Here is a 15,000-nt window from a genome sequence, read left to right as displayed (position 1 = left end):
ACCATTTTGGTCGTTAACATTTAATATAACACCGGCACACTCAGGAGATCACATGGTGAAGACCGTATTCCCACTGCGCCTTCTCTAAGCGTTTTATCTCTGCTATTGAACCACACAGGCCTCGCTGCAGAACTTGCCTAACGACTTGCTCTTCACTCTGTTGTTGTCTGGTGTGTGCAGAATATTAGACAATATTTTAAAGCAAGCACTTTGTCAGCTGCTTATCGTTATCACTGCTCACCCTGCAACCTCATGGCAGCAGTGTGTGTGTGTGTGCGTGTGTTTGCTTTGGTTGCTAAGTAACAGTTCTGTCTCCACCAGTACTCTGATATGCAGTAAGAGTACTAAAGTGGACTAACCCTGCCCAGTTTGAGCTGGAGACGGAATGTTTGACGAATTCCGAATGGACGGATCCTCCGTGAAGACTGCTTCCTTGTGTGCTGGACATGAAAGGTTTCCATGGTTTCCTTGGGCAACGGTCGGAGAGGTCAGAGGACACCATAGATCATTGAGGGGGTTTTGGGCTGGGAGTAAATGGAACATACTAACACACCACAAAAACACACTGGTGGTAACTTAGTTCCTAAAGCTTTACCACCCACACAGGCTCACACCTGACCATCGTCAAGAGATTATTTGGGATTGAGGTTATTAAATGCAATAGCACGTGTTTGTCAGGCTAAAAGGACAGGGGATTTTTTTGATCACGAAGACGACTCTTTATGCCGGCAGTGTGATCTTGGGTAGGTTTTTCCCTTCAGATTGAACATGAACATGGTTAAAAGTGAACCCACGTTCAGAACTGTTGCAGCTCCCGCCGTGCTGTGGTGTGGTTCAGTCTCCCCCAGGCTTCTTTAACCCAGATTGTAATCTACTCCAGAGTAATCTCAGCCCGGAACATTTGGAATGTCACATAAACTCAGAGTTCTATTTGTGCTGTAATGACACCAGCTTGTCAGGTCTAACAATAGATCCCAGTGATGTCCTAAAACTGCACTTAAACCTCACATGCCAGAAATCCCAGAAGTCTGGGAGACAGGTACCAATTGTGTACCTAGTGGTGGCTAAGTGCTAAGACTGAGGAGATTTAAGGAGATAAGGGGGTTAGGGACTTCTATTGCCCCAGTCCCCTCTCCTACCCCCATTCAGGCCATAAGGCTAGGGCCAAAAGGGCACGGGGTGTGATGAGTAGGGCCATTGTCTGGCCGCCGATTGGCTGCAGGGCGGCTCTTTGGCCTGTTAGGTGCCTGCAGCCTGATTGGTTTGCCGAGTGTTATGCTGCATTCTTTCCCTCCATCAGAGATCGTTCTTTCCCACAAGGCTGCTGCTATTTATCTGAAGGAGGGAGGGAGGGAGAGAGGGAGGGTGTCAGGAAGGTGGTGCAGGGGAGCTTCCGCTCCAGGCCGTGCGATCTCGGAGCCCTCCAGCAGCAGCTCACCGCGGCGTCTCCGGACCTAAGCGGCGAGTCTCTGTACAGTCACGTTCATCTGCATTTACTGCATGGTTAGTTGGCCTCGTTCTGTTCACGCTGTCCAGTTTTGACCCTTGGCCTGTCTTTGTGTTTGGGATTATGTATTTGCTTACAGTTACCCTGTGTGTTGGGTTTATTGAATCCTCTTCTCGTATAACAATACCTTGTGGAATAGCGTTAATAAACAAAGAGAGCGCGCGAGAGAGAGAGAGAGAGAGAGAGAGAGAGAGAGAGAGAGAGAAAGAAATGCAAAAAGGTTCTGGAATAGAATCTTTTAGGTTTTGATCTAGTTTGAGCAATTAAAAGAGCTTGAAATGGCACACTGGCACAAGTTGAGACAAAAAATCTAATTCCACACAGAGAAAACTAGGATTTTTTTTTTCTAAGTGCAGGCATAATCTCACCCAATTCTTTAAAGGTGAATCACAACTGACTGTGTCATTTACACCCAACTTAATCTCTGCCCAGAAAACCGACCTTTTATGTTGCGACCTGGAGCATCAGGCTAACGAGACACCTGATCTGTGCTGAATATCAGCTGATCTGAGCTCAGTGTTAAAGCTGTGCTCATAATGTTTCAGATGAGGCAGATAAGGAAAGATGATCGTGGAACTGTAAACAGATCACCAACACAGAGGATTAGACCAGAGTTTTTAGACTCAATATCTATCTATCTATCTATCTATCTATCTATCTATCTGTCTATCTGTCTATCTGTCTATCTGTCTATCTGTCTGTCTGTCTGTCTGTCTGTCTGTCTGTCTGTCTGTCTCTGAGCTCAAGACAATAGCCAGCAACACCTAACACGCAGTACATACAAGCACAACCAGTATTATTAATGAAAACTGACTGCTGGTATTGATCGTTTGAGTCTCTGTTTTGTTATTCAGTGAGAGAGATCAGTAGGGACAGGAGGTGCTGTGAGGCTGCGTTCCAGAGTGTGTTCAGACGGGGCAGAACTGTGTCTGTGTGTCTAGCCTGTTCCAGTTGTCTCTTGAGTTCCACCATCCTGCATCTTTTAGCATCTCTCTGCTCTGACACCCCCATTTTAAATTTATGAACATCTTGTAAACCAGCTAATGTGTTGGCATAGGGGAACACCGGTACCAATGGGATGGTTAAACAGTTATGCTGGGATTAACAGTGAGGTTAAATGATCTCGTGCTAATCTGCTGTGGGTCTAAAGTGCTGTTGTGTTGCCTGAACCAGATTAGATTAGATTAGATTAGATTAGATTAGATTAGATGTGCTTGGTCACCTCTGGTGTTTCACTGTTCTGTGCTGGTTTGCTGGTGGTGTTTCACTGGTCTGGGCTGGTTTGTTGGTGGGTTTATAAGGATCAATGCTGGTTTGCTAGTGGTGTTACTGTTTCATCCTAGACTGGCTAAGAAAGGAGAGACAGAGTACTCGATTGGGTTTTACTGAGATCATAGGTCAAAGGTCAGGTCAGAGGAAGGGGCAGATGGCCAGATCACTTTTATAAGCAGCTGTGAAGCAGCACTAACTGGAAAAAAAAAATCCTAAAAAAAACCACTTACTTGTGTTTTTTATTTAATTATTCATAAGCATATTGGAGAGTATTGGAGAGTATTGGAGGGTATCGGAGAGTATGGAAGGGTATGGGAGAGTATGGGAGAGTATGGGAGAGTATGGAAGGGTGTGGGAGAGTATGGGAGAGTATGGGAGAGTATGGAAGGGTGTGGGAGGGTGTGGGAGAGTATGGGAGGGTATGGATTACATAGCGTGTGTGGATATCAGAAAGTTGTAATGATGTAAAAGGCACATAGTCATAGTTGCAGTTCACCCAGCTCTGCCTTTCCACTCGTGCCTCTGTGTCATGCAGCTCCAGCACATACTAATCTCAGCCCCGCCCTCTGCCCCGCCCTGGCCCAGAATACAATAATCTCAGCCCCACCCTGGCCCAGAATACAATAATCTCAACCCCGCTCTCTGCCCCACCCTGGCCCAGAATACAATAATATCAGCCCCGCCCTCTGCCCCACCCTGGCCCAGAATACAATAATCTCAGCCTCTCCCTCTGCCCCACCCTGGCCCAGAATACAATAATATCAGCCCCGCCCTCTGCCCCGCCCTGGCCCAGAATACAATAATATCAGCCCCGCCCTCTGCCCCACCCTGGCCCAGAATACAATAATCTCAGCCTCTCCCTCTGCCCCACCCTGGCCCAGAATACAATAATCTCAGCCCCGCCCTCTGCCCCGCCCTGGCCCAGAATACAATAATCTCAACCCCGCTCTCTGCCCCACCCTGGCCCAGAATACAATAATCTCAGCCCCGCCCTCTGCCCCATCCTGGCCCAGAATACAATAATCTCAGCCCCGCCCTCTGCCCCGCCCTGGCCCAGAATACAATAATCTCAGCCTCTCCCTCTGCCCCACCCTGGCCCAGAATACAATAATCTCAACCCTGCCCTCTGCCCCACCCTGGCCCAGAATACAATAATATCAGCCCCGCCCTCTGCCCCACCCTGGCACTAACATCAGCTCCACCATGGCCCAGAAAACAATAATCTCAGCCCAACCCTCAGCCCTGCCTTTAGCCCCACCCCCAGCCCTGCCCTAGCCCCGCCCCTAGAAAGCTTGATGTAATGTTCTTAGTTACTACGCTTAAGTAGCCATCTTATGCATCACACACACACACACACACACACACACACACACACACACACACACACACACAAAACGTTCTAAGCCCTCTGCAGCTCAATTTCAGCTCTCACTTCAGTCTGTTCCCAGCAATCAATAAACTGCATTGCTGCATCTAACCACACAATTACTAACAGAGAGAGTCAAGACAGAAAGAAGGGGGATGTGATGTAGCCACACTTCACATGTTTAGGCCTTGCAGTGGCTAACCTTCAAAAACGTCACAATAGCAGGTTTGCATGCTACTTGTATGTGGACAGTCTGGCGGTCAGAGGAGAGTATTGACTTCGCTGTTTAGGAACGAATCATTTAAAGGTGTTTAGAGTAAAAGGGCAGATTTTACCCTCACGTGGGTGGGAGGGGTGGATAAAGAGTGAAGTTTGATAAGAAATAATTAACATTTCTACACGCACGCACGCATGCAACACATCCTAGTACAGCAGTTGCAGTTTAGTGCAAAGTGGATTTGAGACTAGATTTCAACCAGGCAGATCTAGACCAGACAGATCTAGAACATGCAGATCTAGATCAGGCAGATCTAGACCAGCAGCTGTTTCTCTTCATGAACAAGCCAAAGACTCCAGATACGGCTGCCTGCTGTATGAACACCGCGGGGTTAATGTAGTGCACATGGACATTACCCACAGCCTCCCTGTGGCTGGAGCGATGTCACAGGGCCAGATGGGTTCGACAGTGAAAACACGGCATGTGTGTGGACATGGAGAGGCTGTCAGGATGCCCTGTGTGCTCGTGGTTCATAATGCAAACGAGTGGGTTAAAGGGGGATTCCCTGTGGTTAAAAACACTTAACACCTGGCAACCCAGGTTTAGTATTCCATTCATCATTTGTACAGTGCGGTCATGGTAACAGCAGGTTTAGGGTGAAGCCGACAGACTATCTGATTGGTTCTGAGACTGTGACTGAAGGCAGTGTTTTATGACACGTTTCCTTCACGCTCCTCTGATCAAAGCCTGGTTTCCAAGTATATTTTCCAAAAATTTCAGAACTCTAGTGGTCCTTGACCTCCACTGCACTGTTGGTTTGTAGTGCTAGAAAGAGATTATTAAAATGTTCAAATATTGAATCTGTTTTATGGGGCATAGACTGAGATGTTGAGATTATTTGAGCTCTAAATGATAAATGATCAAATATTTTTATTCCTGGTAGCAATTCTACTTTTAGATGATAATGATGTGTGTTATCACACGCGGGGAAGGGAAGTTCCAGGAGTCATGTCTTGTCACTCCTTTGTTTCCTCACTCAGCCTGTTTCTAATGGTCTCATGCCTGCACATGGGGCCAAAGGTCAGCAGAGGGTTTTCTTCTTGTTTATATCCGTGTCCAGAGGAGAATGTCCTCCTGAGTCAAGATGTGCTGGCCAGCTCTTTATCTCTCACTGTTCATCATACACACACACACACGCTCACTCACACACACACACACACACACACACACACGCTCGCTCACACACACACACACACACACACACACACACACACACACACACGCTCGCTCACATACACACACGCACGCTCGCTCGCTCACACACACACACGCTCGCTCACATACACACACGCTCGCTCACACACATGCTCACACACACACATGCTCACACACACACACACACACACACACACACACACACACACACACACACAAAGAAAAAAAAATTCCCCAACTGAAAGTCGTTGGATTAATTCTTCTTCTTGTTGTTTTTTTTTTGCTAGTTAGACAAACAGTTTGTCTGTCCCTAAGGCTGGATTTGGAACCAGGCTGCTGTCCTCGTGGGTCCAGGGATCTGCTGTCCCCCATGCCGTCCCCAGAGCGCTGAAGGGCTGTGCGTGCGCGGAGACGCATTTCCCTGCTCTCAGCCCCTGAGAGGCTCTAAGGGACTTTCTCCGCTGCGACTCCTCCATCGATCTGTGCTAACTAATCATTGACCAGTGCTTCTGTGAGACCTCGTGGTATGAGTGGGGTAGCACGGGTGGTGCGGGGCTGGGGCCAGGGCGGGGGTGATGAGGCGAGTGGAGGCCAGTGATCCTAATGGCTAGTGGGGGGTTTTACAGCTCACAGCCCGAAAAGGGTCCGGCAAAAATAACAGCCCCCTACGGCAGATAAATGTATTTAAGCCATTCCGCAAAGACAACAGCCTCCACCCTCACGTTCACCCTGACAGGCTGCAGGTGAGGCCGCATGTCGGCGGACGGGAGTGTTTATTGGCCTCTGTTTGTAGTCTGTTACAACATCATAAATATCTTGTTAAATGACCAATGACACCTTTAATATGAGAGAGTTCGTCATGCAGATCCTGTGCTGTGGCTCGCACAGAGAGACGAAAAGAACGCAAGGGAGAGAAAGTGAGCTTTTCATTACGCTAAAGACGTGCGCCGCCGGGCAGACCAGCTGGACGGTGGCGTTCCCTGCGTGGATCCGACAAACAGCACATGTCTCTCACAAGGCACCTCTCATAGCTGCTGCCCACCACCCAGGGTTATAAGGGAGACCTTCTCCTGCCAGGATGGGTCCGTGTTTTCACAGGGACTGTTTTACTCAGCAGAGCATGCATTTCCCCTCCAAAACCAAAGACACTGTTGTTACTGGGTGGGGAGTAGTAGTACAACCCCCCCCCCCCGCCCACACACACACACACACACACACACACACAGACAGAAGGGAAGCACAGTGCTGTGTTGCTGTGAGGTCGCACAGGCTGGTGTTTATCTGCTGACCTTTTGGTTGGCCCTGCTCCCCTGACACTGACTACTTCCACTGTATCACTTTTCGCTGACCCTCTCTGCGTTTGTGCTTTTACGCTTTCTCTCCACAACTCTCCCCTTTTCTTCTCCCCTCTCCCGCTGTGAATGTGGTTATGGGTTTGGATAACTGAGACAAAGGCATTCTGCCCATTCTGTGCTTTTCTGTTGGTCTCAACACAGCTAGACCTCAGGGCTCTGGTTCCGCTTGGCCGGCCTCCACGTAGCCACTCCTGCTCCTACAAGTCTCAGAGCGAAGTGTGGACCGCCAGCTAGAAACAGGACAGACGTTAGTTGTTCAAAGTTCTCTTTTCCTGCTCGCAATCGTAATGCCTTGCAGGTTTTAAGAGCAGGTTGTTACTAGGATGTAAAAAAAGGTCAATGAACAGGGTTAGTTTTTCGGGTGGCACTCTACCAGTGTCATCTGGGCTTTTCTGAAAAAAAAAAAAGATACAGTCAGTGGTTAAACAGTCCAATTACCTTAAGGCTTTTAAAGGTGGAGGACGCAGTGGACCAAATCAGGCCATAAACCCTTTGATTCTCTCCCAGACACACGGACAGTGTCCTCAGCACAGACAATTGATTACAGTTTACCTCAAAGTTGGTCTTTAAGTCAGAGGCTAAAGAAGATTAGTGTGACTGATAGGAATACGTTCAACCATAGCAATCTAGAAAAAGAAAGGGATTGTGTGTGTGTGTGTGTGTGTGTGTGTGTGTGTGTGTGTATGCACGCACGCACGTGTGTGGGGGGGGTGGAACAGAGTAGGAGAGAGAGAATCATGTTTGTTTTTAAATGGAAACTAAGTGAATCTAAACATTGCACTGGTTGTGTGGGGCACTGGTTACTAATGTTCACACTACACATAAACCTTAATAACTAGAATCCTTACTGATGCAACATCGACTGATGCAACGATCAAAACGTCTGGCACTGAACTAGGCTGATGGGTTTCTGTAGAGACAATGTTCATGTTTCTCAGCATAGCATGTGGGACACTGCTGCAGTATGTGTCTGTACGGCAGGACTGGGAGGGGTGTTGGGACTCACGCGCCCCAGTGTCTCACGCGCCCCAGTGTCTCACATGTCTTACGTGTCTCACGTGTTTCTCTGCAGGTATTTCCACTTTCACACAGCAGCCTTCCCCCATCGTGGTGACCGAGGGTTCCGTCGCACGTTTCACCTGCAAAATTGGCGCTACACCCCCTCCAATCATCACCTGGGAGTTTAACCGCGTCACCTTGCCATTGGCCACCGACAGGTAAGGCCCACAGGTGCCCCCGTCACTGGGGGATGCCCAACACGCAGCAGCTCTCTGACACTGGGGGACGCCCAACACGCAGCAGCTCTCTGACACTGGGGGACGCCCAACACACAGGAGCTTTCTGGCACTGGGGGATGCCCAACACGCAGCAGCTCTCTGACACTGGGGGACGCCCAACACGCAGCAGCTCTCTGACACTGGGGGACGCCCAACACACAGCAGCTTTCTGACACTGGGGGACGCCCAACACGCAGCAGCTCTCTGACACTGGGGGACGCCCAACACGCAGCAGCTCTCTGACACTGGGGGACGCCCAACACGCAGCAGCTCTCTGACACTGGGGAACACCCAACACACAGCAGATGTCTGATACTGGGGGACGCCCAACACACAGCAGCTCTCTGGCACTGGGGGACGCTCAACACACATCGATTTGATATATATCTAATATACATTTGATACTCGTGTACTTATTTTTCTGTTTTTTTTTGTTTGCTGATATTTATTTGTTTTTGCCTCAAACCATTTGAAAACGTCTCTAGAAAAGAACAGGATTTTTTCATTGTCATCAGTAATAATTAACTTTTAAACTTGAATCATTCTTGTTTGTTTGTTTTGGGTTGTTTTTCTGGCTCAGAATCACGGTGCTGCCCACTGGGGTGTTGCAGATCCAGGGAGTAGAGCAGAGGGATGCTGGGAATTACCGCTGCGTGGCGGCAAACATCGCCAACCGCCGGCGGAGTGCCGAGGCCGCGCTCACCGTTACGCCAGGTGAGAGGAAGAGTGCTGACCCCGTCGCCCCCTGGAGGCCAGAGCTAGACACGCTTTTTCAAACAATGTGACCTGTATGGTTTCTGCTCTCTCTTCCTCCTCTAGCTCCCTTTCCCAGAATTCCCCAGCGACCGCGCATCATTGCCGGGCCACAGAACGTTACCGTGGCAACGCACGGTAGCGTCCTCCTGGAGTGCGTTGCCGTGGGGAACCCTCGGCCACTCATCTCGTGGAGTCGTGCTGACCACAAGTCCATTGACGTCTACAACACCAAGGTGCTCGGCAACGGCAACCTGCTGATCTCTGATGTCAAGCACGAGCATGGCGGTGTTTACATGTGCAGGGCCACAACGCCCGGCACCAGGAACTACACCGTCGCCGTCGCTAACATTACTGTCCTTGGTGAGCCTGGAGCTAAAGCAGCGTGACCGACGTTAATGATGACGCTGTGTTCTACAATCCTTCTCCAGGAGTCTGAGAATCCTGTGTAACTTAGTGAAAGGTTTGATTTTATTTGATTTCTTCATTATGTCTTCAGCACCCCCGTCTCTGCTGGAATGGCCGGAGAGTTTGACCCGACCACGCGCGGGCACGGGCCGCTTTGTGTGCGAGGCTGATGGGGTGCCCCGCCCACGCATCACCTGGCTGAAGAACGGAGAACCCATCCACTCTAACGGACGCATCAAAATGTACAACAGGTACGAGCTGTTCACTGGTCACTGTACAGGAGATACCAGCTGTTCACTCATCACTTTACAGGAGGTACAAGCTGTTCACTGATCACCGTACAGCACATATGAGCTGTTCACTGATCACAGTACAGCACATGTGAGCTGTTCACTCATCACTGTACAGCAGGTACGAGCTGTTAACTGATCACTGTACAGCAGGTATGAGCTGTTCACTCATACCTGTGCCCTTCAGTCTGGCATTAGCTGTAGTTTAAGTTCTGAAATGCTGATATTTGTTTTAACATGCCAGTATGCGAGTAGCTTTATAGATTTGAACATGACCTGGAGTGACCTGTTAACCCACACAAGCATGTGGCTCTGATCTCCTGAAGTGTTTAACTGGAAACTCTGTCTCTCTGAAATATTCATGGACATCTTCCCTCCAGGTTGTGAGAGCAGGATTAATCATTTACCATTCTGCTAATAGCATTTTATTGGATTTTTCTGTCGATTTGCTACCTGTGATCATGAGTGTGTGGTGTCCACATTTCTTGCAGGACCTGGTCTGAGAGAGAGATGGAGGGAGCACACAGTTGTAGTAGTTGGCAATTACAGTATGATAAAGATTTCTGTGAAAACTGCAAAGTGTCTTTGTACAATTAACAGTAATAAACAAGGTTTAAAATAAGATATATTTCATCAAATCATAAAATGGATATATGGTACTACACAAATTCAAAAGTCTGTGTACTGTACTTAACATCTGGAGGTTATGTGGTTCTGCGTTTTATGCATGTGTACAAACATGTAGGAACTTGTTTAAATATGCTAGCAAATAATTTTGAGTGATTATGAGATGTTTATAACTGAACTGGGTTTTTTGTGGTTTGTTTTATTTGTTTTTCTTAGTAAACTGGTGATAAACCAGATTATTCCAGAGGATGATGCGATTTACCAGTGCTTGGTGGAGAACACTCAGGGTTCAGTTCTATCCACCGCGCGTCTGATCGTGGTGATGTCAGAGGACCGGCCCAGCGCGCCCCGCAACATACGTGCCGACACCGTGTCCAGCTCGGCCGTCCTGCTGGCCTGGGAGAAGCCGCTCTACAATGCTGACAAAGTCATCGCCTACTCCATTCACTACATGAAGGCAGAAGGTACGCTGGAGTTCGCTGCTCTCAGGGTGACGTGCCCACCAAAGCATGGGGGAACTCCTGAGGGGCCCAGGAGTCCTGACTGAAGCCCTTAAGTCTCGCACCATGCTAACAGAGATTTTAGTTTTCCAGACTAAAGGAGAAACTTGTTAGTTCTTTCATATTTCACAGGAAGTTCCAAAAGTCTGTGTGAAGTCCGCATTATTTTTTCCCTTTATTAAAGTCTTTTGATAAATAGATCTAGGTTGATTTTTGTAACTGATGTGGGTGAGGTGTTCGCGGTTGTTCACCCATTTTCCACAAACTCAGGTCAAAAAAAAAAAAAAAAGTTGTTCCTGACCACCGGGAATGACCTACCGAAATGAATTCACATCTTGAAGACATGGCCCCATTTATTCCAGAACATTCCTGACTTCTCCAGGCAAAACGTCCAGTTATGGGAACGTACCATTTTACAGTAAGGGAGGGCAGTCATTGTTAATGAAGTGGCTGCAAAAGTCACTTTTTAACAAAAGCATTTTTGTTCCTGTCGACACTTTTCATCCTAATTATGGTGACTGAATCCCTTTAAGGAGCTTTAACATGAGAAAGTCACCAAAAGAAACACCTGCCAGCACTTTCAGAGAGAGAGAGAGAGCGTGAGAGAGAGAGAGAGAGAAGCCATGTTAGGGGAAGGAGAACTGCTCTTTTGAAAGCAAAATGCAGCCGATTGAAGACTGCTGCAGACGAGAAGGACCTCCCAGGGTTAGTCACTAATTACCAGTGTAATAATGAACTCACAGAGATGAGTAGACAGGAAAGAGGAAGAGAGCAGGTGAGAGAGGCTGTGGGGGGTAAAAATGGAGGGAAAGTTAGAGTACTAGAAGTTGCCCAATTAGGCTGTGTTCAAGTGTTTTTGTCGAACAGTGCCGTTTTGTGATAGTATAAAGGAACGTGTGAGGTGCGTTTGCCCTGTGTGTGCGTGTGTGTGTGTGTGTGTGTGTGCGTGTGTGAGTGTGTGTGTGTGTGTGTGCGTGTGTGCGTGTGTGAGTGTGTGCGTGTGTGAGTGTGTGCGTGTGTGAGTGTGTGTGTGTGTGTGTGTGTGTGTGTGTGTGTGTGTGTGTGCGTGTGTGTGTGTGTGTTTCTTCAACTCGCAGTCCAGCAGTCAGAGTCAGTGATGAGGTTATTCAGATGGAGAACAAGGTCTTTTCTGTTTGCTCTTTAAGGAGCTTGTTCAGTGCGTGAGGAAACAGGGCGTCCTGGCTCTGTGTGTCTCGGGGGTTCTTCTGTGTCAGCTGCCTAATCTGGACTCATTAAAGCCTTATCAGAGAGACTGGATGTGTGTGAGAACGCCTGAGCCCCAGCCATAGGTTTAGCTGCTTTAGGGATGTGTGCCCAGCTTGATTGAGTTGGCATGTCTCTTGTGTGGCAGGCCCCATTAAGAATAACCATACAGATTCTGCACCAAAAGAGAGGAATAGAATTAACATGAATGACCCAACACGCAATTGAGCATTTATGCACTAATTACTGTGTGTAACGGGAGAATATTGTAGTGCAGGGGAAGGAGACGGTTAGGCTTTTTTGGGCTTGGTAACACTGATCACTTCGGTTGTTTGAATGAGAACACTTAACTGACTGTTGTATATTTTCTGGAGTCCTTTGGACAGACTGTTGCAGTAGAAGCTCTGTTTTCTGGTCAGTAGAAGGTCTGTTTTCTGATCAGTAGAAGGTCTGTTTTCTGGTTAGTAGAAGATCTGTTTTCTGGTCAGTAGACGGCCTGTTTTCTGATCAGTAGAAGGTCTGTTTTCTGGTCAGTAGAAGGTCTGTTTTCTAATCAGTAGACGGCCTGTTTTCTGATCAGTAGAAGGTCTGTTTTCTGGTCAGTAGAAGGTCTGTTTTCTGGTCAGTAGACGGTCTGTTTTCTGATCTTCTAACTAGCCCTGCACTCTTTAACAACTACAGGCCTGAACAATGAAGAGTACCAGGTCGTCATCGGCAACGACACCGCCCGCTACATCATTGATGACCTGGAGCCGGCGCGGAACTACACCTTCTACATCGTAGCATACATGCCGATGGGCGCCAGTCGCATGTCAGACCACGTCATGCAGCACACACTAGAGGATGGTGAGTGTCAGACCGCGTTATACAGCACACGCTAGAGGATGGTGAGTGTCAGACCACGTCATACAGCACACACTAGAGGATGGTGAGTGTCAGACCGCGTTATACAGCACACGCTAGAGGATGGTGAGTGTCAGACCACGTCATACAGCACACACTAGAGGACAGTGAGTGTCAGACCGCATCATACAGCACATGCTAGAGGACGGTGAGTGTCAGACCGCGTCATACAGCACAAACTAGAGGATGGTGAGTGTCAGACCACGTCATACAGCACACGCTATAGGACTGTGAGTGTCAGACCGTGTCATACAGCACATGCTATAGGACGGTGAGTGTCAGACCGCGTCATACAGCACACGCTAGAGGACGGTGAGTGTCAGACCGCGTCATACAGCACATATACACAAGTCCTGATTGTACACAGTGAAACAGGGTCATCGAATATATAAATACTCTTACCTGTAGCTAATGACCTAGATCTGTATGAGTTCTAAATCAGACTCTAATTAAATCTAAATCAGACTCTGAATCAGTGTGTGTCCAGACAGAAGCACCAGTGTGTTGCATACGACTCATATTCGTCAGGGACAATCAAGTGCTCTGTTCTGGGCAGAAGAACAAAGGAACATGGAGGGAGGGAGGGAGGGAGAGGGAAACAGATGAAAGAACTCTGGTAAATCATCAGACAGGGCAATATTGTGGAGAGGTTTTCATTCCTGAGAAAAGGTGGTAATCTCTCTCAGGCCTTTCCCTTCGAGGTTTACTATTAAGGCCCATGTAATGTTCTCTTTGGCACTTAGCCAGGAGATTGTAGCTTTACAGGTCATATCTTTGTTTGTATATTTCATGTTTATTCGTTTTTAATATATTCGTCTATTTTATTTTACACTACACATTGTGACTGAACTCTCTCTCGTTTTCTCTGTCTCTCTCCCCTCTCTGTCTGTCTGTCTCTCCCTCTGTCTTACTCCTTCACGCTGTCTCTCTCTTCCTCCCTGTCTGTCTGTCTGAATGTCTGTCTCACACTGCCAGTTCCTCTCCGCGCTCCCGAGATGTCTCTGACCAGCCGAAGTCCCACAGACATCCAGGTGTCATGGCAGCCCCTGTCACACAAGCTGAGCCGTGGCCTCATCTCCGCGTACCGCCTGTGGTACCGGTCCGGTTCGGACGGAGCAGCCACCCAGGTGGAGCTGCCTGGGCACACGGTGCAGCACCTGCTGGAGGGTCTGCAGCCGGACACAGTTTACCTTCTGCGGATCGCGGCCGCCACTGCGGTCGGGTGGGGGGAGGCGTCAACCTGGAGTGCTCACAGGACCCCCAGGGCATCCAGCCATGAAGGTGGGGGCACAACTCAAGCTAACACACATGAGCTCCATTAGCACGACTTTAGCTATCAGACACAAGCTAACAGGCTCCGCCACTTCTCCATTAGTAGGACTGAAGCTAACAGGCACGAGCTAACAGGCTCCGCCTCTTCTCCATTAGCAGGACTGAAGCTCCGCCTCTTCCTTCCTCTCTATCCTAGAGACTTTATTTTCGTCAATCTCTATAGCCTCTGTCTTGTCTGTCTTATCTGGAGTAAACACAGTAAAGTATGCACTGTCCTTGCACTCTGTCTCTGTCCCTCCGTCACACTCTCTCGCTCTCTTTCTATCCTTCTGCATCCCTCTCTCGCGTCCTCAGTCACCTCGGTCACGGGTTGTAAAACGTGAGGCCCCACAAGGTCCGCTGAGCAGAACAAACGTGTCCACTGAACCCAGCTGGCACTACAGACGGAAAGCATATTTCTTAAGCTGATCTGAGACCTGTACTACCAACCCAAAGCATAATCAAAGTAATTATAATAGACGTGCAAAGCTGTTGTCTGATCAGTATAACAGATTATTGTGTGCCCGTGTTTTATTAAAAGGGCAGTGAGGTTTAGGTCTCACAGGGTCTGTGCTGGAGTCACCAGCACTGATGCTGTACACCTGTTTATAAGTGCACGGTAGTCGTAGTAACTGAAATACAAACATGATTGGCCAACGACGGATGCTTCTCTCTCTCTCACTCTCTCCCTCCCTCTCTATCTCTGTCTCTCTCTGTCTGTCTCTTTCTCTCTCTCCCTCTATCTCTCTCTCTCTCTCTCTCTCTCTCTCTCTCT

At 48.4% G+C, this 15,000-nt stretch overlaps 1 protein-coding gene across 1 annotated transcript in view; it reads left to right on the top strand.

Moving 5' to 3' along the window:
• Nucleotides 1-15,000, top strand: part of prtga (protogenin homolog a (Gallus gallus)) — a 38,650-nt gene that overhangs the window by 8,527 nt on the left and 15,123 nt on the right. The window contains exons 3-9 of the mRNA XM_035524867.1: nucleotides 8,005-8,149; nucleotides 8,790-8,923; nucleotides 9,029-9,325; nucleotides 9,462-9,621; nucleotides 10,504-10,751; nucleotides 12,693-12,857; nucleotides 13,890-14,195. Coding sequence (XP_035380760.1) covers nucleotides 8,005-8,149; nucleotides 8,790-8,923; nucleotides 9,029-9,325; nucleotides 9,462-9,621; nucleotides 10,504-10,751; nucleotides 12,693-12,857; nucleotides 13,890-14,195 — 1,455 coding nt within the window. The remainder of the gene's footprint in view (nucleotides 1-8,004; nucleotides 8,150-8,789; nucleotides 8,924-9,028; nucleotides 9,326-9,461; nucleotides 9,622-10,503; nucleotides 10,752-12,692; nucleotides 12,858-13,889; nucleotides 14,196-15,000) is intronic.

This window comes from Electrophorus electricus, chromosome 4 (genome assembly GCF_013358815.1).
Source record: "Electrophorus electricus isolate fEleEle1 chromosome 4, fEleEle1.pri, whole genome shotgun sequence".
Lineage (NCBI taxonomy): Eukaryota > Metazoa > Chordata > Actinopteri > Gymnotiformes > Gymnotidae > Electrophorus > Electrophorus electricus.
This window is presented reverse-complemented; position numbering and strand designations above follow the sequence as displayed.